This window comes from Lepisosteus oculatus, chromosome 12 (assembly GCF_040954835.1).
Source record: "Lepisosteus oculatus isolate fLepOcu1 chromosome 12, fLepOcu1.hap2, whole genome shotgun sequence".
In the NCBI taxonomy this organism is placed as follows: Eukaryota; Metazoa; Chordata; class Actinopteri; order Semionotiformes; family Lepisosteidae; genus Lepisosteus; species Lepisosteus oculatus.
Genome location: NC_090707.1, coordinates 3,790,930 through 3,813,631, shown reverse-complemented (window position 1 = coordinate 3,813,631; position 22,702 = coordinate 3,790,930). Strand labels below are relative to the sequence as shown.

The following is a 22,702-nucleotide window of genomic DNA, read 5'->3' as shown; positions in this document are numbered from 1 at the left end:
CCGGGATACCTTGAGCATATGATCTTCAAGAAGCAGACTTTATAAAACCCCCTTTAAAATATCTCAGCACATCCCCGACACTGTGAATTCTTCACATGTGTGCTCCTCTCAGATGATTTCCTCTATTCTTCCTTTTATTATACGGGCTATGTAACACATCTCTACTTTTACCAACAACTACCCGTGAGTGAAAGTAGAAGTGCAACAGCTGTGCTTCTCGCTTCCTAAAGGTCTTCAAGCCCTCTTCGCCTTACAGTCCTGGGTTTAGTGCTTTCACACCACATACACGTAAGGGTCAGTGGAAAAGTGAAAGAACCGGAGCGCATGGAGGGACGTCACGGGACATCTTAATGACGCACTCACGATAAAAATGAACGTGATCAAAAGCTTGGGAACGTTAATTACAATCTTGCAGTTTTGGAATTTTGGGTTCTAAGGGTTTCAAGCGATGCACCATGAATCTGTTCCTAGCTTTAGCAGCTCTGATGCCAGCTTACAGATTACATTTTAAAAGTCAAAACATAACACTCATGTCTACTCTGGGGCTGCAAGCTCATGCATCTTAACCCATAAAATCTTTAAATAAAACATTCTGAAAAAACATTTGTTCTGTTTGGGGTTATGCCTTTTAAAGGTGCAAAAAATCCATCCTGATACACGAAGGTTAAACCTCATTCTCATCCTGCAAAATGAGTGGTGCTGCTCCCGCGTGTCAGATATACTGCGCACAGATGAGCGTGCGCGCGGGCGGGCGAGCTGTGCTGCGGGGGTACACTGTGAGATACAGGCATGCCCCTCCAAACCACAAGCTTTCGTGGAGAAAGCACGAGGAGGATGAGGTCAGGGTCATGCACGAAGCAGAGACATCGCCCTGACAGAAGACCAGCAAGTCACATTAACTCGCCAAAAGATTAACCTGGACTGCACTTTTTAGCTTGCCTTTCCAACATGACCGCTATGAGTAATAAAAAAAAAAATCAAACCAAAAACCCTCCACAGCTGAGAGCCAACTTGAAAATCTGACGCACAGAGACACTTACCAGTACCGAAACTTTGAACCCAACGTGAAGTAATGTGCAAAAAAGTTCTTCTGAGGGGGCAGGGGCCTGTCCAGGCGGAAGAAGGTGTGGTGCTCCACACATGCTTTCCACAGGTTCTTGCAGGCGCGGTAGTTCCCCATGTTGAACCCCAGCAGCGTCTCTCTCGAGTCGTGCTGGAGGAGAAGCACGGGGACACGGCCATTAGCAGCCGAGCCAAACAAGGCCCGGCCTCCTCGTTCAAAACAACCGGCCCGATTACCGTTCCCATTACCGATGGACTACCGGAAAATTAATTTTTAAAAAAGTGTGGCATGACGACAGGAAGAGAGAAGACCCAGTTGTCTTGTAAGAAGACACTCTGGTTTCACGTCTCTATGGAGACACCACTGACACCAGCTCTCAATTTAATATAAGGCAGCGGAGACCCTGTTGTGACGATGGAAAAGGTCTTAAAAGCTGCCAATCAAAGCCTGGTTGCGAGCTTCATAATTCAAACAAAGATTAAGCCAATAAAGGTCAATAGGTATTTACAGAAGTGGAAGGTTTTTAACTCATCATTGGGAAAAACACAAAAAGTGCATCGTGTCAGACATGTACCACATCCCTGCTATTTCACAGTTTCATCAGCTATATTCAACTATCTAAGAAAGCATCAATTGTTATACTTAAATCTATCTGTAAGTGTATTAAAACTTTATGGTTATAAGTTCTTTGAAAATGACCTTTCACAGTGCTATAAGACAGCCCGGCACTCTGACAGAACTTTACTGCTTCGGAGCAAATTATGAAGGGGAAACCACTGACTTTTGCTTTTGAAAAAATAGTTCTAAAGGTTCATCACATACAGTATTATTTCATCAAATCATTCATGTCCTTCAAAAGAGAATGTAGTCCTGCTTGAGTTTAAAAAAAATGCCTTCTAGATATTTTACTTTTCCTCTTTAGTGTCTGGGTTGACAACAAGCATATATTTTTTTTTTTATCAGCAATGCTGAACGGAGAAATATAAAACATTGACAGATTCTAGATGCTGCTGTAACACCAAAACACTGAAGAAAAATTCCACTAGGAAACTGCCCACATACCGTACATACAGCATAAAAAACACACAGACCACAGGACATGTACAAACACACAGCAAGGGATTTTTAAAATTAACCAAGCTCGTGCTGATGCTGTCATCAATACCTGTATGTGTCAACTGTAGATTAATTTAAGCCACAATGACCAGACTGCTAGCAACATCATTCTCAATCAAACCCCAGAACAATGCAGAATGCATTCTGATGAAAACACACACATCACAACACTTGAGTGAGCATTAGATTTAGTGGCGCGGTGCGAGAGCAACCCAACGCTTGGAGTTTCGAAAGCAGGCTTGTTCAACTGTGGTGCACACATGGTCAGCACATGTAAGGGCGACATTTGAGACAGAGTGGAGCAACACGCTCATCTGTGATCAAGTAAAGCTAACACCGAGAAGAAAACACTTACCAATTCTCTTCTGAGTTGAATAAAAAACTGTTTACATTTGAAAGATATTTTTACAATCTTCAACCTGTATAAACAAAACACACACATTTTACTTAAAGTCAGAAATGAGAAGATTCTGCAATCACTCTAATGGGAAGTATACAAGACTTGAAATGTGTCTTATGTTCTTTAACACTCATGAGACTGTTAAGTGCTTTTTTTATTCACTCAACATTAATGCAAGAATACAAACTCAATATGTAGCATTAAACATTTCGTTGGCGTGGCTGGGGCAATTCTGCACAATTTGAATGATCCAGCTTTCTTTTTATTCAAATCGTAACTCAGGACTGGTCTAAATACGACTTTTCTATTCGTTCACACTGATATAACAATGGTCTATTGTTAAAGAACAGGTTTAAGTCATTGCTTCCAAACATTAAGTTTACAAAACAAAGATCCAAGTTTCTAATACCAACTGGCATATTTCACAACTGGATGATTTGGATAAAATGTATTTCCAAAATTGTTGGATAAAATAAAATGTATCTCTAAAACAATGTATACAAAGAGACAAATTCATAAAATCAGATGATGTGCAATTCAAGCAGCTTTTTTTCCCATTTCTAACTCAAACAAATATAGCTCCATGGGCATCAAGACACATCACAGCTTATCAAATGGTTACCGTAATCACCACTGTAACATTTACCTGATATAACTGGCTTTTTAACTGGGTAAAACATGGAGAAATGCACAAAAGAGAAAAAACATTTTTTTGTATTTTTAATTTCCTCTGATCGTGATAACATTAGGTGGTTTCAAATCCTTTGGTTAAAAAAAATGAAGCCAAGTTTGCTCCAGGTGTAAAACCAAGTACATCTGTCTCTTTGGATGAGACCTACATTCTCCTCATTAGAGATACAGAAACACTCTTGAACAGACGTACGGATCTGCTAAGAGTGTTGAGGAAGAGTCCCTGTCGGAGACTCAAGTCCCATGCTCTCTTCTAACTGCCACAACAAAAAGACATGAATTCATGTCATTTTAAAACTGCTCTTGGGCAGATACTCACATCTCATGGAACAATTAATCTTGTTTTCTCCAATTAAGGCCAAACAAGGCAGGTTAGAAAATGAGCTTTGCTCAAATACATTTTAGCAGAATATAGTTCAGTTTGTCCGCATTTCAAGGGGCTTTTAACTGGTTTGAACGTCCAAAGCCAATCACACAGCAAAAAGGAACGTTACCCACGCTGCCTGGAGATATGATCTCGCAGTGCTGAAGCCCTGGGTTCAATCCCTGCAGTGCTACCTGCCTGGAATCTGTACGTTCTCTCCCTGTGCTTGTAGTTTTCCTCCCACAATTGGTTTCTAGGAAAATTAGCCCTGGTATGAGTGTGTACGTTCCTGTCTGTGTGTGCCCTGCTATGGACTGGCGTCACGCCCAGAGCGTGCCTTGCCAGGATAGGCTCTGGCTCCCCAATGAGGCTTAACTGGGGTAAAAGCAGCTAGAAAATAGACGGAGAGGTCAATTTCGTTATAATGCTTACGCATTTTTTAACAATATCTGTTCTACGAGCTAATTTTTTGCGCAAGAAAAAAAGTTTGTTTCAACCATTCTATTCATTTATACACAAACAAAACGGATGCGAAACACTCACCATGAAAAGTAGTTGATTCGTACCCTGTTCTTGTATATCACAATCCCTGCTGACATCACCCCAATTAAAATTTCAGTGTTACTTTGATCCTGAAATAAAATGGAAGAATTTATAGCAAATGCAGGATTAAGACTTTAACCAGCCTGACACAAGCAAAATCCTGAAAAATCTCTTTTAATTGCTCATGCGGTCAACGGATGTGTCAATACATGAAAAGATTAAACACATCACGAGAGGTTTTGAGCACTTCACGCAACTGGTATTTCAACATCTGCTCTTTGCGACAAAAAATTAATAACTCCCCATCAGAGGTATTCCAAAAGACAAAATGAAGTACACAATATAAAGTACAGGCAGTGGGCAAAAAATGGAAGAGACCAATGTAAAAGTTACTTAAGTTGGCGGGCCACCATGTGCAGGCAGGACAGCCTATGTGGGCTGTGGCATTAGTCTACCAGCGCCTGCAATTCTGCAAGAGGCATGTGGTACCCTTCTTCCAGGAGAAAGTCAAGCAGCTCACACCTGGTTGAGAAAACGCTGATGCAGGGGTTGTTCCAGAAAATCCCACAAACGTTACACTGCTCCACTTAACTGTCCGAGTGCAGCGGTCTGGGGCAGCGGAGTGCATCCAAGTGCAGGCAAAGACAGGCGAGCACGCTGATGACAGCGGTTGGGCACGCCGACGTTGCAAACTATCAGCAAAGAGAAGCCTGGGGCCATGGCCGTAAGCAAGCACAGATCAAGGCCAGAAAGACGGAGCCAAAGCACAAACAGGAGAGCCAAGGGCACAGTTGAAGCAGCAAGCCAGGCTCGTAGCGCAGGTGAGAATCCTAAGCGAGTCCAGACAGGCTGGGTCAAAGCATGGGAGAATGCAGGCGAAGCACAGTGGAGATCCAGAGACGCAGAATGAGCCGAGAGAAACTACCAAACAAGCACGAGGGACAAAGCACCGACAAAAAAAAAAATATGCTTAATGATCACGAGCCACACCTGTGTGGAAGCCCTAGCTTTAAACTGGTGTCCCTAACTTACCCAGGTGTTTTCAAGTTTTGTCCACTGCCTGTACATGAAACGATAGCGGGCTGCTTCCGTTATGACCAATCGGGTGATACACGACACCAGTCTGAATGTTTTCTGGAGGGCATATGTATTGTACCTTCTTAATCTCCGCAACCTTACTGCCTTTCATTGCACTTTGAGATTTGTCTTTTTAAGAAACATTACTCAACAAATGCTAGATCAGAACACATCAGAGTCTGTAAAGCCCCACATCCTCTCCGTATTTATGAAAGTAACGATTACAATAAAACCCTTCAGACTTAGGAGATTTCCTGTCCAAATATTGTTTTTCTAACAAAATTATCTCTCCATGTTGAAGGGTTTTCTCTGTTTCTCTATTCCATCTATTAGATTGTCATTTCCAACTGCGGGGGCATCTACAAGCTTGAAAACCTCAAAGGCTCTCATTGCACAGCTTTGCTCGCAGTTAGCAAGCAGCAGAAACATTTCTCCCAGAACTGTAACCTGAAAACATTCACACTACTGACTTCAGTCTGTCAGTCACCTCTGCAACAGTCTCTTGGTGTAACCCTCCCTAATCCCTTCCCTGACACAAAGTCAGTGTTCTTTCCCTCATTCGAAGTTTCTTTCTTACAGCTCAAGGTACAATTAGTTCTCTTCTACGCTATCTATGTGGTCACAGATTTGTTTCAGCTAACACTTTACAAGCTTTTAAAACCTTTTTGTTACATCGTCAAGGAACTGTCAAGCCTGGCGTCCCAGAACACACCGTGAGAGGTGTTTATTTATGATGTGGCAGAAGAACACAACAGCCAGCCGTGTGTGGGGGAAAAAAGGCCAGTGGCCTTAGAAGGCTATTTCAATATATTCATGATTGCTAACAGTGGCACAATGTGCTATCTGCAGGCTGTGCACACAATCTGACAAAAGTCTTACCCTTACCCTTGCATAGTGCAATTCGACTCCGTAGAGCTCCAACGTACGTGCTGTGTTAAGATAATTGAATTCTGCGTCTGCAGGAGACAATCCCCTGTAACAAAAAGATATGCCAACTGTGTCTATGGAAGAGCACACACCTTAATATTTAACACAACTGTTTGAACCACACAAGTCCCAGCCACAAACAGGTCACTCACTGCACATTAGGAAAGTGATGAAAGGGGAGAGACCAGTCCGCTGACTTAAGTCCCAGCCTGACCCATTAGAGACATACTTGAATGGCACTTATTGTTAAGAATATTAGTTGGAAGTTTTTTTTTGGTGACTGTAATTTTTTGTTGTTGTTGATATTGTCTAATAAGAAACTAAATGAGAGAGTGAAAAAGAAATAAAATAAAAAAATACATATATTAAAAATAAAAAAAATAAGTCCTCCAAAGTTGGGGGGGTGGAGGTGGGTGAAGAAAAAAAAAAGTCTCAGCCTGATCACAAAGTCCCGACTGAGTTGCAAAACAAAAGCTCTGCCCTGGGAGTGTGGAACAAGCTGCCCAGCCACGCTGCTGAGGCTGAAACCCCGGCGTCCTGCAGGACACAGCTGGACGGGACCTCGGATCAATTAGCTACTAACCACCCCATCAGGCGAGAGGGGGATCAGACTCCTCATGTTTGTGACGGTTCTCATGTCCTTAAAAGGATCCAGAGCATCAGCATTCTACATAAACGGTCCAAACACATGTCAGTGATCTTTTACTGCATCAGCACTGAGTCACTCCCCTCCCATTCTTAGGAAATTAGAAAAAACAGCAATTTCACACTGAACTCGGGAGCCTTCGGAGGATTGAGCAAAGGCTATGGCAGCAGTTGAACTCCTAACATTCATACACAATATTTAAAGAAAGCTAAAGGTTTTCAAAAACAATTAATTTAAGCTCAAGCTCTGGGTGCACGGTCTTTCTTACTGCATTGATGGTACGCGTTACAGGAACAAAACAAGACGTGCAACTGACACTGCGAAACACACTGCGTCATACTTGTGTTGCTGATGTTGCTTGGCAATCTCTTTTTCAAAGTCTGGTGGTGGCCCTGGGATGAAGCAGTAATTGGAGAGGTAGCCTGATAAGTGCTCTGAATGGTTGTAGTCTCCCAGTTCAGCTGAAAAAGCAGATGGTGTTAAAGAAATAAGAGACTGATAAAGAAAAAGGCAAAATGAAAATCTATTTTCTGTCCTAAAATCTTTTCCTAAGTAAAGCCTAAAAAGTAGGAACCTATTAAAGACAGCACATATCCATTTCAGCCAAAAGGAAGGCAAGTGTTATTTTGAAATGTTCAATCAAACATTTTACAAGATTTCCAAAACAAAGAACCTAAACAAGTTTGTACATTACAACAAAGGAGCTACAGAACATTTGGCTTTGAATATACAGTATACTAAATATACTAAAAGAGTTTTTTTTCTTTTTACAAATTGCTGTGGTTAAATGGATTAAAGCAAACTGAATCACATAACACGTCACATCTCAGATATATGTGCACACCAGTGGTAGAAAGATTAAGGGAGAATTATTTTTACACTGATAAATGCCTGGATAAATGATATCTTAGAAGAGAAAATGAGGATAAAACCAAAGAAAATGCACACATCTAATCTCAGTATTTCAAGGGACAAACTAAGTTGATATTAACCAGTTTGGAGGTAATCAGTCAAAGAGTATTTAAAGGAGAACAGACAGCTTTCCAGTGCTGGGCATGTTGGAGCTTTTAGGCAGGTGTACATAAGCTTTAATCTTACATGTACACAATGTGTGATTAATGCTGACCCAAAAGTTATACAATGTTCACTGTTGCTGACCACTCCTTGCATGCTGTGCAGTATGAAATGTGCATTATATACCCAAGAAGAATTTTATAATGATCAGCACTGTGAGTGGTCAAAGTACCCTTCCTCATAAAAACTATGACACGCAGATTTTTGTAATTAACTGAAATCGGCAATGGAATTCTTCAATGAACTTCTTTAAATATGAGCATCTTGTACACACTAGACCTACAGATAATCTGAACAAACCACTCCAGCTTTCAACTTCCACAAGCTGAAATCTGCTTCCTCTCCTGTAGAGGATGCTGGCATTCAGTCCAAAAACAAAAACCCAAAACAGATGCAGTGGTTAAGTGGTTAATTAAAGAAACACTGCTGTATTCAAACGACAACAGTTAAGTCAATCTATTTTGGCTTGATGTTTGGCCACAGAAATCTAGCAAGTAAATGCAGTAGTTTTTAATGAATCTGAACATTAGAAAAGTGGTTCATTAAAAGAAAAAAGAAGAGAATTCTACCTTCAATTACAAATGAAGGAGTTTCTAAAAAACTTCAGGGACAAAAGTCCAAAAGGTTACAAAATACTTTTGTGATTAGGGGCTGTTACGCGTGTTAGAAAAAAAATGAACCTACAGCTGTTCAAGTAACCTACTGTACTGTATGTCTGAGGAAGACGTATACATGCAGTAATGAAGAAAAACTACTTATATTGCAGGCACAGAGCGTCATTATAAACGCACCTGTGCAACCGAAACAAAACTATTTCTTTCATTTGTTTGTACTTACACTGAACAGCATATGATGCAAGCAGGACTGCAGTATTGTATGGACAAGGTAACCTTAACAAGAAAAAGAAAAAATAAATCAGAATATCATCATACTGCATCCATACTGCTCAACCATAAAAACAGCTTCAGCCCTTGCATTGTTGAGCCACAACACAAAGACGATTCTGCAATTCATTTCATGCAGATCTAAGGAAATCAAATCTCTATTTTAATTAGACTTACCTTCCAGTGAGTATGTCTTGCTTGAGTTGCAGAAAATACTGGTACCTATTGAAGAAAAAACACCCTACTTGAATTTCAAGACAAAACTGGATTCTCAAAAGATGACTGGCAGGTATTGTTTCACAATTAACTCACAGCAGAGGAGTGCTTTGATAATGTTACACTTGTTTGTCAAAAATGCCAGAAAAATGAAACCTCGAATAATTTAAGACTGGTAATCCTTTAACTGTTGTCACCACAATGTTTGTTATTGTTACCTTAAAACAGACCAGGTTTTGATGATAATGCAGAATTATCTTACCTAATATCGCAATACTGGTGTGAACAAAGTACTGGTATAGTTACTGGAAAGCGTCTTGTTTAGATCTCCATGAGAAGATGTATTGCTTTTTCTGAGAAGCTAAGGCATACAGTGAACCACTGCAGAAATCTGGGACAAACAAACTCCCATTTCCTCCTGACAACTTCTCTTGCCCACAAAACCTCACAGGGCAAAACCAGAGACATGCATAAGCAGAATGACGCTATATACTTTATTTTTACACAATCTTAAAATAGCCATAAATAAAAGACAAAATAAGATAAAACACAACAACATCCTTTTCTGCAAAAAAGTCTAACCCAAGCTGCTAGAATGCTCATTTTTTAAACTTAAAGCAACCAAATGTTATTTCACAAGATCAATGACTAATGGTAGCCACGCGCTGCATTTGTAAATGAGAACTGTCTTTATGGGGGTTCAGAATTTTAGTTCATAGTGGTCCTGGATAATGAAAAGGTCATACTGTGTGGCTGGAGGGGACTACTTTAGTACAAACGAAGAGGGGGCTTTCACAGCTTATTGCTTAAAATAGGACATGCTGCTATTTTCACCAAATCTTCAGCAGCTGTTGAAAATGTGGGACACATCCAATACTTGTTTCATTGCCAGCAAAACTGTACAGAGCATACCTACGGTTACCGAAAAAATAAAGGGTTTTTATTCTGGACAAAAATGTAGTGGTTTTAGAATGACAGCGCATTTTCACGAACAGGAATTGTCCATCTGCTCCAGATGCTAGGAAACCGTGATCAGTAGTGAATTTCTATTCTCATCGTCAGTGTAATGCCTGTATATGTAAGTGGACGATCCAACATAAATCTCAGGGGGCTCACAAAAGATCAGAAGTAAATGGCTACATATTAGCTTTTGATAGTACGCGATATTTTTAAAATATTTCAAATTCTGTGAACCGCTAAAACAAAAATAAAAATTGGCATGTTAACTTAAAATGTTAACAGCCATAAATCACCCGAAAAAGCAGAAATACAATTGATTTTAAAACACCCGGTTAGGTTAAGAAATCTTGTTGAACACTTGTGGTTCAATGCATCAGAAGCCATTAGAAGGTCATTCAGCTGCAGCAATTTATAAGCCATGTGGAGCACACTCGACTGCCCAAGACTGCCAACAGAGCGTGCCTTGACTCGTGCCGGTCTTCTACAGGTAGACCACAACAGATAAAACCAAAATCAATACAGTATTGTGCCATCACCCCATGTGTGCAGATGGGCGAACACAAAACAAGATCGAACGTATTGACAGGGCGCCTGTGAGGGGGGTAGGGAGAATGTACTATTGCACTATACTGCATTATGCAGGAATAGAAAAGCTGGGTACAGCAATCCCAGCTGCCGGATAGAGTCGATCTCTTCGAGACCTGCTGAAACTTGGTGTAACAGGAGATTTACATGTGATAAGACCCGGTTTTATCACCGTCACCCACAGCGCATGACACCGCCCATTCAGGGGAATATATCCACTTCACTGCACAGGAAATTCAACCCAGGGAGCTCTGCAGGAAGGCTCACTCACACCTCGTTTTGGAAAGTACTTTCTGGATGAAGCTGAACAGCTTCAGGGATAACTTATCTAGGAACTAATCCAGTTAAGTATATGTTCTTTATATGTTATATGTTCTTTCTCCAGTATATACTCACACAAACAACCCAGTATGATTAACTTCTGTACTTGCTAAAGACTTCTCTTTCATCCCTTCAGGTGCCGAACATGCACAGTGTCTCTGCTGCGCAGCAGAATGGCCACTACAGCTTACCTTGTGTACTCTTCCTGGAGCTTGTTCGGGTCGCTTACAAAGAATTTGACTCGGAAATTCAAATTATGTGGAGATCCCCCTGCCATGAGAAGAAAAAAAAAAGACACCAAAACACACATGAAGCTAAAAACCAAAAGATTTTAAATCGGTTTAGCTGAAAAAAACAAAAACGAACACAAACTGACCAAAAGACTGATTTCACTTACTTTTTAACTGCTTTCTAATGGGTTTGTTTGGATCCAGCCATCTCTGCAAAACATTGATGAGGAAAGTGAGTATAACCCAAAGCCCTGGTCCTGCAGTATCAAAACCCGCCCTCCTGCCCAATCTCAAGGATGCAGTCGCTTCCATAATTCCCAGTCCTGGCCACGCTGACCCAGTGCGAGGCAGCCCAGCGCAGCACATCAGCCCCAGTGAACCCAAACCAAACCCCCTTTTAAAAAAAACGGACAAATTAGACCTGTATGAGGAAATTAAGGCCAAGGGGATTTCTGAATTAGTGAAGACATGTCAAACGTATCGGCCGATGTACACGCCATCCCTCCTGAGGAGCCTTTTGGGTTTCTTAAAAGATTCCTAGGATGCTTTTGGAGCACAATTGCAGGTAAATCCGCCGAATTCAAAAGCTCTCCAGATATGGAGCGGAATCTCTTCCCAACACTGGTTACCAGACACGAAGGCCATTTTATTGCCTTTTAGGCATGCAGACGACGCAGAGCCCTTGGCAATGCGAAGGAGAGAAATGCCCCGGGCATTGCCCTTCCCCGGGGTAGTTCCCCCTGCCCTCAGATAGAGCTGCACTTGTGTATATAGACAGGCGCCCCTCCATTGCAAATGAAAGGCTTTCCAAAAGGAAAGCTACACCTGTTGTAACAACTCCAGTTAAATAGGTGGTGTAAACACAAGTGACATGATTTTTACTGGGTGTTCTATTATGCCTCCTTGCTGACAAAGATGTAGAGAAAGTGAGGTAACATCTGAATGCCAACTTGTAGCAGAGAACAATGAATTCAGTCTTAAATGCAGCTCAGCTGACAGGCAATTCACATTTGAAATGCTCGGCTTTTGTGAAACGGATGATGAAGAACAACTCACGGGGCTGTCAGAAGAGTCATCTGCGAGCTGTAATCCGAAGTAGTCTCTTTCTGTGAGTTCTAGATGCTTGAAGACAAGATCCAGCATGACCTGTCCCTGATCGTGCTTCTGAGGAACAAGAAGAATATACTCATCACCAAATGTAGGTTGATTAGTTTCTTCAGAATTCTCTTTTTGCTTATCCGCTCAATAAAAAGGGTCCCTCCTACAGTAGTATCTACATAGGTTACATTATGTTACACTGAATGATAAGTGAGAGAAAAAAAATCAGCCTATTGTGAACACAGTAAGTATGAACATAGAAAAACACAGGAGAAGACAAGTTGCTTCATGGCAAAATGAACAATTTCCTGCCAACACTGCATGAACACATCTCCAGTGATGGGCTTCTTCTTCTGATATGCAACAACCTCCATGAGGATTTGAGACTGGAAGTCATTTCTTGGCTTCGCAGGGAGTACATAAGGAACAACTATGGACTGCAAAAACAAAACTTCAAAGGAAAGGACTGTGTTCTCTACAGAAGTGATATGTCGTTACAATAAACGGTGATGGCTCTTGGTTATAAAGTTAAAGCATTATTAACTAAAAAAAAGTATATATATATGTGTATAATACAAAGTACAATAAAGTTACTGAAATTTTAGTTGCCAGGGAAAAAAAGAGACACTAGAGACTCTAAATATTTGCCATCTCTCCCTCTCTAATTCACACCACGTAAACTATAACCTGCAATAAACAATAAGTAGATATTCCCTTGATATGACCTTACAGCTCAGTAAGACACCCTGGAAGGTGTCCTCACAAAGATACAGTGAACTGTTGAGTAGTGTAGAGTTCTCCTCATTACTCAGAGTGTACTCAGCAAATTCCTGAGCCAACCCAAGCAGAATCTGTTCTCAAGGTATTGCAGGGCAAAGCTTTCTCTCAAGCGTGCTCACATGCTGGCACAAAGCATCTCCCATCCAAACCCGGGTCTGATTTCTGTGCAACTGATATGTCCTTTAATGGTGGGCTGGTAAAGGATAAATGTGTCTTTAAACCAAAATCTGGCTTTCCTGAAAAGGACCCAAGCACAGACCTAAGAGAAATACTTGGCAGAAAGCTTCTGACTATAAAGCGAGACATTTGCTTCTATTTAGGAGGACTGTTTTCGCTAACTTAGCATGACTGTTAATCCCCGCTGCATAAGAGCACTCCACAGATGCGAGTCCCATACCCTTAGATGTCCCAATTCAAGGAACACCCAACACTGTAAAGTGTGCAAACAATCAAAAACACTAAATTTAGTTAAGTATAAAGTTTCCAAAAGCAAACACTGTTAGTCTTAGCCTCTGTTCTTTTCCCGTTACTTTTTTTTTTTGCTCCTGTTAAAAGCCTGTTGTTGAGCATCACCCGGAGGCTGAGCGCTGGTGCTTCCAGCAACACGGGGTCACTCTGCTTTCTGAGAGCTCAGCTGTGAATGTGCTCTGCCTGTGAGGCCCCTCCCCCGCCTGCTCCGCACTGATGCCAGCAGAGGAGAAGACAGACGACTCTCCTAGCTGTGTGTGCAGGTCACTTCATCCCTTTATGGAGCAGGACCCTTCTTCAGCCATACGCCAATGGCTGTATAAGCAGGGTGCATCTGTGCTAAAGGTTACAAGGTCCTGTTCGCTGATGACTCTTTAGCAGCAGATATGTACTAGTCCTTTCTGAAAAAATTTACATTTATTATGTAAAACTACCCACTGGAAGGCACATTTTTGGAAACCGTACACATTAGATTAAACCATTTGGGGATCCTGACAAGAAAAGCTATAAGCTATTATTAAACATTAAAAGGCTTATATAAAACCTTAAAGTTCACTCTCAAACAGTACTGTAAAATAAAGACCATCCATTCGGAAAAAAAGCTCTTTATGCTCAGAGCATTGCTGTCTACCAGAGCCTACCCTGCCTAGCACAGGGCTCAAAGCACAGTGCACCCTGGATAGGATGACAACCCATCACACAATTACACACGTGGGGGGGGCAATTTAGAGACACCAATTAATCCACCAAGCCTCTCTTGGTAGGAAACCTGAAAGAAATCCATGTGGCCACAGATATAATAGTCCAGCCCCAGGCCAGAAACGAATCCAGGACCCACGAGCTATGAGGCAGCAGTGCTAACTACTGTACCACACACCACGATGCTCAAAGTTAGACTTGTCCAGCCCATGAACCTAAATCCACACAAGCACATGAAGAGACGCCGTTGTGCTCTTCAAATCATAAAGCAGTGACTTGGTCCTTAATCACATTATATCAATTATTTGAACAGCTGTGTAAACAGGAACAGCCGTGCAGAAGAAAAGAATGCTTTGTGTAAACACTGAGTATGTTCCGATAAGCACCTCCGCAAGCGGATGTAGAATCAATTGATCACATCAAAGGCTAAACATGTTTGGCTCCTACTCTTCCTTGACAGGCGGGGCGTCTGTCCAGCGACAAAGCATGGCGAAAACGAGCCCATCCATTCCAGCAGCTCATCGCGCTGCTCTTCCGATGGGACATGCAAGGCTTAGGAGCGGCTTAGCAACTCCCCAGCAGAGATCGGCGGGTCTTCGGCGCTGGCTGGCACGTGCAGGACACGGAAAGCAGGTCGCGTTTGTGCTCCGAGATGCAAAACGATCCAAAAGGGGGTTGGGGGGGTTGTCCTGTTGTCACCCCAACTCATTTTCCAATTCTTTTGGTCCGACGCTCCAGTTCGGATGAAAGAAACAGAGTCGTACACAAGACGTAAAGTAGAAACTGTCTAGGTTGTCAACTCTCACGCGGTGTAAAAGGAAAAAAAAGCATTTCAAAAGGCCCTCTGGTTCCTTAAAACAGCCACAGGCCAAGGGCCCCGGCGGAGGGGGTCTGTGCTTTGTCTGAGCGGACCAGAGAAACAAGCCGGACTCACACAGAACAAGGGCCTTCCAGAGGCAGAACGAGAAAGAACAGTCGAGCTTTCTCTCCAACCCGCTGACCCAGCAGGGGCAAGGAGAAACCAGGAAGAAATAAAAATCCAAAACGTTCCCTAAAATGTGCAATAACGGAGCGCTCATGTCAGACGGATGGATCCGATTTATTTATACTGTGCCTGTTGCATGTAATTAGGGCAGCCCACAGAAGGGCTCAACCGAATGAAAATCTGCCGGATCGCCACAAAAGAAGCAGCACAGATGTTTGGGGCGAATCCAGAATAAGCTTTGATGCACAGCGTATTTACATATTCCCACAGGAGTTCACGCGGGCGGCAGTGACCCACATTACTGTGCGATAGTTCAGCTGGGACTCAAAAGCCTTTTGATAAAAATGTACAATGACCTCAGTCTATAACATGAGCTGACAATCAGAACTCCAATTAGCTACTTTCTTCTGCCTCACCAGAACTGATTTCTACTTTTCTGCTTTTTACAATCTTTTTTTTTTTTTCAGGCTTCAGTTCGTCAGCGTTGTTCTATGTAGGTCAGAGGTTGCTCTGAAAACACTTTTGAAAACAGAAATTACAAAACTGATTCCCAGTTCAGAAAGCAGAGCTGATTTCAACAGGCAGAGATCAGTGCGGAATATGAATGATACATTGATGAAGTAGGTGGTATCCACTTCAGCACCTCTTATTGAGCTGAATCAACGTCATACCCCAGTTTTCAACGGCACGTGTTCGACAGTTAAAAACATGCAGCGCCTCAGCAGTGATTGTGTGTAACTGCTAAACCACTATACTGTATGTGTTTGCAGAGTTCGCTACAGTTTCTTGGACTGAGTCAAACAATGTCAAATGTACCACACTGTGAAAGATGACATGAGAGATCTCTGAGATAGTATTGTTTCCCTCTGAATCAGGTCTTTATTTTAAAAATAGGTACTCTTAGACTTGTTTTTTAAACAAACAGGCTCCAGTTCAGCATAAATGCCTGGTATCTACTACCATTTGTAATCTGAAATAAAGACTTTTAAATTCCAATTTACTATATTGCTTATTTTTTAATACAAAAAATGATGTGGGGAGCAAATTCTGAAATATCCACGCTAATAAATATGAAGCAGAGTATACCAAATGGTAACAGTATTTCGAGACGGAGCAGGACACTGTGGAGAACAGCTTTTTTGGTGTTTGGTCCAGGTGTTGATCATTATTTCAACCTGTTCTTACTGGAAACAGAATCTCGTCTGAACTGCTGCATCTGAAGCGAGGACATTTTTCTGCCCCGAAGTCACGCTTAACAAATCAGTCCTCTACTTGATAGCAAGGTGCGATGTAACGTGGGCTGTGCCTGCAAGAGATCCTCTGCAAGTATGTGCTTGAGTTTTATGGTAGCCCCAGGGGAACATTTCAAACCGGAATGTCAGGCATTTAAAACTATGAATAGACCAACCCTGACTGGAGCTCTCCAGCTATAAATGACTAGAACTCCAACACCTAAAATTAGCCTGTGAATCTGCTTATACCACTGGCAGTACAACTTGACTACACTCACACCTGTGCAATCAGTGTCTGGCATTGCCTGGGATGATTCATTATTCGTTTCACCCTGTTCTTTCCTGGAGAGAGACCCAGGCGGGCACAGGGCACAGGGCAGCTCGAGACCCAGGAAGGGACACCAGTCCAGAGCACCAGCACAATTCAGGGTCACCAATTAACCCTGACAGCATGTGCTTAGGAGGCAAGAGCAAACCAGAACCATTTTTAGAGAAACCGAGTGAGCATGGGGAGAGCATGCAAACTCCACACTTAAAGTGCCCTAATCTGAAGCCATCATGCCACCATGTGACACTGTTTCATGTGGTGCACACCGCTCTAAATGTCTTAGAACAGAATGTCTTAGACATTACAAGGGCTCTTAAGTCAGTACCACGTCTGACAGCAACCAGAGCTCTACACTGAGTGTATGGACAATTTAACTACTTTTATACCAATCTACAGTAAAGATAAATTACAGAATTATGGCAAAAAATACAATCTTGGAGATTAGACAATCACAAAAATGCCAAACACTTTTCAGGAGTCAGCAGCATCACACATATAGGTTCCAACTGTCCTAAAGATGTAACTTTACAAACTGCTTCTCACATTACAGTATACATGTAGATCAAATCACTTGTTTCGACATCAGTACTGATTAATTTGGTATATCTACGCAGTACTGTAAGAAGCAGCTCACTGCATGTTCGGGTATTTTCAAATAGTAACATTTGCGACCTTGTACTGTGTATATGTGCTTCTGTACACATGTGTTACTGTCCACATCGTGTATACTGCACGCGGGTAAGAAAAAAACAGCGCCACCGAATGTTTGGGCCACGGAAGGGTAAACCAATTAACATAACTGCAGTGCTGCATCTTTTCTGTAGCCAATTGTCCAAATCCACCAAAATCACCTTCCGTTCTCGTTAAGCACAAGGACATTGACATTTAAGGGTGTTTTTCTGATTCCGTGACAGCGGTTTCACAAGCACTGCGCAGGCCCGGCCCCCACCTGTCGACGCCGAGGGAGATACTTACATTAACTCTGAAAGCCTGAACAGTGTTGTCCAGCAGCAGAACATTACAGACCACCTCCGTGTGCTGCCGGTCCCGAGCCAGCTCTGACGCCCGAACATTGTAGCTTCTGCCAGCTGGCAACCGGAAGCGCGCGGTCATTACTGTCCACACCGGATCTGCAACACAGCCGAGAGAGTGGACATGGCATGAGACCGCGCGGCGAATCGCCCCCCCCCCGCCCCCCCGAGGGCCACCCTCTCCGGGCCTCGTTTCGGGGTGACCACAGAGGCAGAGACGGAAATCCATTAAGCATCCCCGCGTCCCGTCCTCCTCTCTCGGGGAAGAAGCCAGGATATCTGCTCCGGGCTGGCGGCACGTCCCGTTACCCCCCCGTCCTCTGGATTCAAATCTGTCTCCTGTTCTCAGGTTTATCTCCACTTCCCCTTGGTGGGCTTTTGTTTCCACGGGGTCATGTGTCACTGCTTATACCGGAGAATCCAGATAGATTTGGAGTTAGACTGGTGAGGATTTTAAACACTCGGATCAGGTCCTCTCCCAGTCTTCTCTGTTCAAAACTAAAAAGATTCACTGCTTGTCCATGTAGGACCATCTGCAATTTGAGCATTCACCCATTATCTGTACTCTGCTTTCTATTTATTAACCATTTCTCAGCCCAATACATGGATTTCGCATGAAGCCTTAACACTGGCCATTTAAGAATGAATCCTACAAAGAACTTTATTAATAGCCTTCACAAAACCCACACGCACTTTGAGAACATCCCTTAATAATAATTCAGATACACAATGATTTTCAGCAAAACTAGAAACGTCTAAATCAAATGCAAATTTAGAATACTTAAATAAAAACACTGAACTCCCCAACCTCCAGCTACAAAGACCTAATGCATTCATGAAATGACAGAGGTCATGTCCCGTTTGTTTAGAGGTGGCAGATCAACACAATGGTCTTTATACAGAGTAGGGCTATCCATTATGGTCATCTTTAAGGAGCCTCACTGACAGAAAACTAAGAAGCAAGTCAACTTACTGTGCAAAGACCCAAAGACAAATGTTAAAATGGAAAAAAAAAATATGGGAGCCCACTTACAATACACATACGTTTATGTGGATACAAGAAAAACTCCTTTGGTGCATTATTACTTAAAACTTTGGATCTTTATGTGTTTGATTAGAGAGGAGGAGGTTGATCGGTTTTTTGAGTTATTTATTCCTGGTCAGGAACAACAACCCAGAGCCTATCGCAGAGACAACAGCCCGTCTCAGGGACAACAGGATGAAGAGGTTTGGAAATTTCAAGGCACAAAGCCTACATAAACTACGAAATAATCCAACTTTACCATGTAAGACTACAGAAGCAGACAGCAACCTTTAGAATGATTAAAAATCCCTCAGTTAACCAAAAGACTCACACAAAAGAAGGAACACAAAAGGAATTACTCAGAACATTGTTTCAACAAGTGGCAGGTTTGAGTGTACCGAAGTGAAAAAAAACTCCCCATTTTCAGCTATTTTTGTCACACTGAAATGACAAGCAGTTCTCAGGGAACATGCACTGTGTTAGGCGCTGTCTGGGGTGGGAATGTTTTATAACAGCATGAGCCAGAGGCCAGTAAGCCATTCAGCACAGATCCTTTCCCTACTGCTGAAGAACGAGCGATTGCTTGAGAGCTGGAAGACAGGATATCACTCACAACGAGACCCCTTAAGGAACGGTAGACACTTTGGGATGGGTATTAGAAACGTAACACTTAGATAACGCAGGAAAAGGATGTGTCAATGCAAACACTTTCTCAGCAGAGCCCCTGTGGTTCAGCCCTGCTGTTGACAGCTGCTAATAAGCACAACAGAACCACCGACATCACGTCTCTTCAATAATACATCAGCACACAGTCCGCAAAAAAAAGGGTGGCCATTTTCCTCATTAGAACTTTGTGAATCTGCTGATTTTGTTCAGTAAACATCACTCCTCCTGTGGGAGTACGCCGACAGCTGGCCGTATTCAACCAATGACCAGCGGAGAAAAGCAGCACCGAGAAGCGAAACCCCCTGCTCTTGGAGCACATTCACGTCTTCGCCGGCTCCTCACTCCACGGGGCCCAGGGTGAGAGTGTGGGGGCTCCTGCTTCCCCAGCACTCGCACAAGACAGCCCGAGCTCTCCGCCTGCACCTGCTGAGCCATCGGCCTGTCAATATTAGTGTGGCTGCAGGTGACGGCCACCCCCACGAACTGTGGCTGCCATGCAGGAGGGCTCAGAGTGATGGCAGCCCTGCACTCCTTGGCTTAATTTAGAACACGCACTGGAAGAAACCGAAAACGCAACAAATGTTCTTGGCTTTACTAGCGAGCTGGGGCCCTGGGTTTAATTCTGGACCTGGCCGCTAAGTGCGTTTGGGTTTGTGTGCTCTCCCCCTGCTCGCAGGGCTTTCTTCTGGGTGCTCCAGTTCCCACCCACAATCCCAAGGACGAATCGGCGGGTTGACTGGCTTCTTGGAAACCTGACCCCGGTGTGAGAGCGCCCCGTGATGGACTGGCGTCCTGCCCGGGGTGTGTCCTGCCTTGCTGGGATAGGCTCCAGCTCCTCCGCGCACGGGGATTGCAGAAAGCAGTCAGAAAACGGACAGACGGAGATGCTTTTCTGTATCGCTTGCATATAGTATTATAAGTAAGGTACTGTATTCAGACAACATGCAAAAAACTATATACCGCAATGAAAAAACTACAGAACTGAAACAGCCACTCCAAGCCAGAGTGCTTCTGTAGGCAAAACACACCCCATTCCCTGTCATCAGTACTTTTCTTACATCTCATCAGAAATCCAATGACTATGTTTCCAATGCCGGACCCAGGAAACGCCTGCTCCCGGAATGCACACGGGTTCACGGAATCCCACAATTCCAGACGGCCGACGTGTCGTAACCAAGATAGAGGGAAAAAAACAGTTCTTGTATTTACAGATTTCAAGCTGCGCTCATCATGAGCCACAGGTGAGCTCTGGCTTGTAGGAGAGCGGAACTGGGAAGGGGAGGAGGGAGACGGGCACCGCTAGCAGGAGAGTCCTCTAGCTCCCTGTGCACCCAGAGGCATCATTTCTATACATGACAGCCCTGTGTACGTGACAGCAAGGACAGGAGAGCTCCTCACACAGGAATCTCATTTCAGCGACAACCAGTGAAAACAAAGTGCATCGTAACTCATCATTCACGGTTTGAAATCTGCCGTGTGAAGGTCAAGAACATTCTTTTGTTCATTTTCAGATATTTCTTTGGGCTACACATCGGCTGCGCCTTCTCATTCAGAAGGGGGAAACACTTCCCGACCTTGCGACTTTCTTCGCAACTGCCACAGCTGTGACAGTTCTGCCAACTGTACGCTCTGGAGAGGGGTAAGGCAAGCGATCGGCCAGCAGGGAAGACCAAGGACTGAGATTCGGTCATTTGAAATCCAGACCTTTCACATTAATTCACTGGCATAGAAAATAAACCAGCACGATTTATTTTATGTCTTACCATAAAATTGTAAGCGTTTTCTTGGGCTTGTTTGTTTTAAAATATATTATCTTTCCCAGAAGAAAACCTGAAAAGTGTTCAGTGGCTAAAAAGTCCTTTACTTCTTTATTAAACACAAATTTACTTCGTAAACAAACACCCTTGTAGAATTTGGAACAGTTCGAACTCAGAGAGCCTTCATTCACAATGAGGGAGTGCAGCAAAAAGAGCTTTTTATCTACATCTGGTGATCAAGAACTGTTGCACTCTCAAAGCAGGAAATTGTAAACGTTAAAACGTTACTGTATCAGTTATCGATATAAAAAGCAATGCTTTATTGCCTTTGCTAGGAAAGAATATTTGCCATGCTTATGGGATATTTGTTTTAATAATGTTACTGCTAAGGAAAGTGAATAAGAAGCTGAGACATTAAATTGAGCTTTGTCAAAGGCATCATTGCGTTCACGTGAAACAGCACCTTACATCAGTGCTAGAGCCACTAGATTCACTTTAACTCTTGCCCGACACGTTTAAAATTAAAAACGCAGATAACATGGCACGTGTGTGCGAGCTACTTTCTTATTCCTAATAAAGTGTACAGCTGTGTTTCAGCACACTAATATCGAAGAATATCTCGTTTCATGTAAATGCTCAAGACAGGAAAGGTTCTGAACAGAACACAGTGCTGGTAAAATAGCCCATCGGCACTCCTTATTACATTATTATATTACAGACAACTTTAACCTCAAGGATAAAGTTTCATAATTTGTAAGTACTGAATGCTAATGCCATACGCAGATGGACACTTGTGGTGCGCATCTCTTGCACGATGGCAGTCAGACAGAATGAATGTTGTTCCTGGAAAACCAGCAGCCTACTTGGTACAACGAATCATGTCGGAGCCCTTCGGAGTCCACGGGCAACGAGAAGGAGCCAGGGCTCTGGTGGGCAACCACAGTGCCAGCTGGACCTATGGGGCGCGAGGAGAGGGCGTCAGGACAGCCCGGAGCCCACACAACGCCGAACCAGCCCCCGTCAACCCCGCGCAAGGGAGCAGCTGGACGGGCTCCGAGAGGAAACCCCGTCAGCACAGGAATGAGGCTGATCCCGACCGGGCGCGAGCTGGCCAACAATGGCAGGAAGATAAACACCTTCCCAGCAGGGCCCTGCGGAACCCCGATTACAAGATTATTTCCTCAATATGGAAGAGCTGTCAGCAACAGAGCCCTCAAGCGTGCCAAGGAAGACGAACAGCATCATGCAACTTCAGCTACCCGTTGTGAGGTGTTCGATGGCTGGAGAAGCAACTGGTAAAAACAACTACAGTGACAATTTCCCTTTGATCTAAAAGAAGCATAAAAACAGTCCTTACCTTATAAATCCTTATAAATTCAAGGTGATCCATTTTGGTACCGTTTTGTTTATTTAAGACATTTACAATAAGCCTGTAAAAAAATGCTCTAATAGCCAACTAAAGGATAAATTTCGTAGAACCGATACCAAAATCCACACCACCTTTGACAACAACAAATGAGCCTAAGAATCAGAGAAAA

At 43.0% G+C, this 22,702-nt stretch overlaps 1 protein-coding gene across 10 annotated transcripts in view; it reads right to left on the bottom strand.

Moving 5' to 3' along the window:
- ptpn4a (protein tyrosine phosphatase non-receptor type 4a) overlaps window positions 1-22,702 on the bottom strand; it is a 65,102-nt gene that overhangs the window by 20,353 nt on the left and 22,047 nt on the right. For 7 of the 10 annotated variants that reach the window (XM_069196670.1, XM_069196671.1, XM_069196672.1 and 4 more), the window contains exons 2-12: window positions 17,662-17,816; window positions 12,153-12,260; window positions 11,264-11,306; window positions 11,058-11,136; window positions 8,962-9,006; window positions 8,738-8,790; window positions 7,167-7,287; window positions 6,139-6,226; window positions 4,177-4,265; window positions 2,535-2,598; window positions 1,041-1,213 (exon numbers count right to left, since the gene is read on the bottom strand). In XM_069196670.1, the coding sequence (XP_069052771.1) occupies window positions 1,041-1,213; window positions 2,535-2,598; window positions 4,177-4,265; window positions 6,139-6,226; window positions 7,167-7,287; window positions 8,738-8,790; window positions 8,962-9,006; window positions 11,058-11,136; window positions 11,264-11,306; window positions 12,153-12,260; window positions 17,662-17,816 (1,018 nt within the window). The remainder of the gene's footprint in view (window positions 1-1,040; window positions 1,214-2,534; window positions 2,599-4,176; window positions 4,266-6,138; window positions 6,227-7,166; window positions 7,288-8,737; window positions 8,791-8,961; window positions 9,007-11,057; window positions 11,137-11,263; window positions 11,307-12,152; window positions 12,261-17,661; window positions 17,817-22,702) is intronic. The other 3 variants (XM_069196673.1, XM_015358490.2, XM_015358489.2) reach the window with 1 other exon arrangement.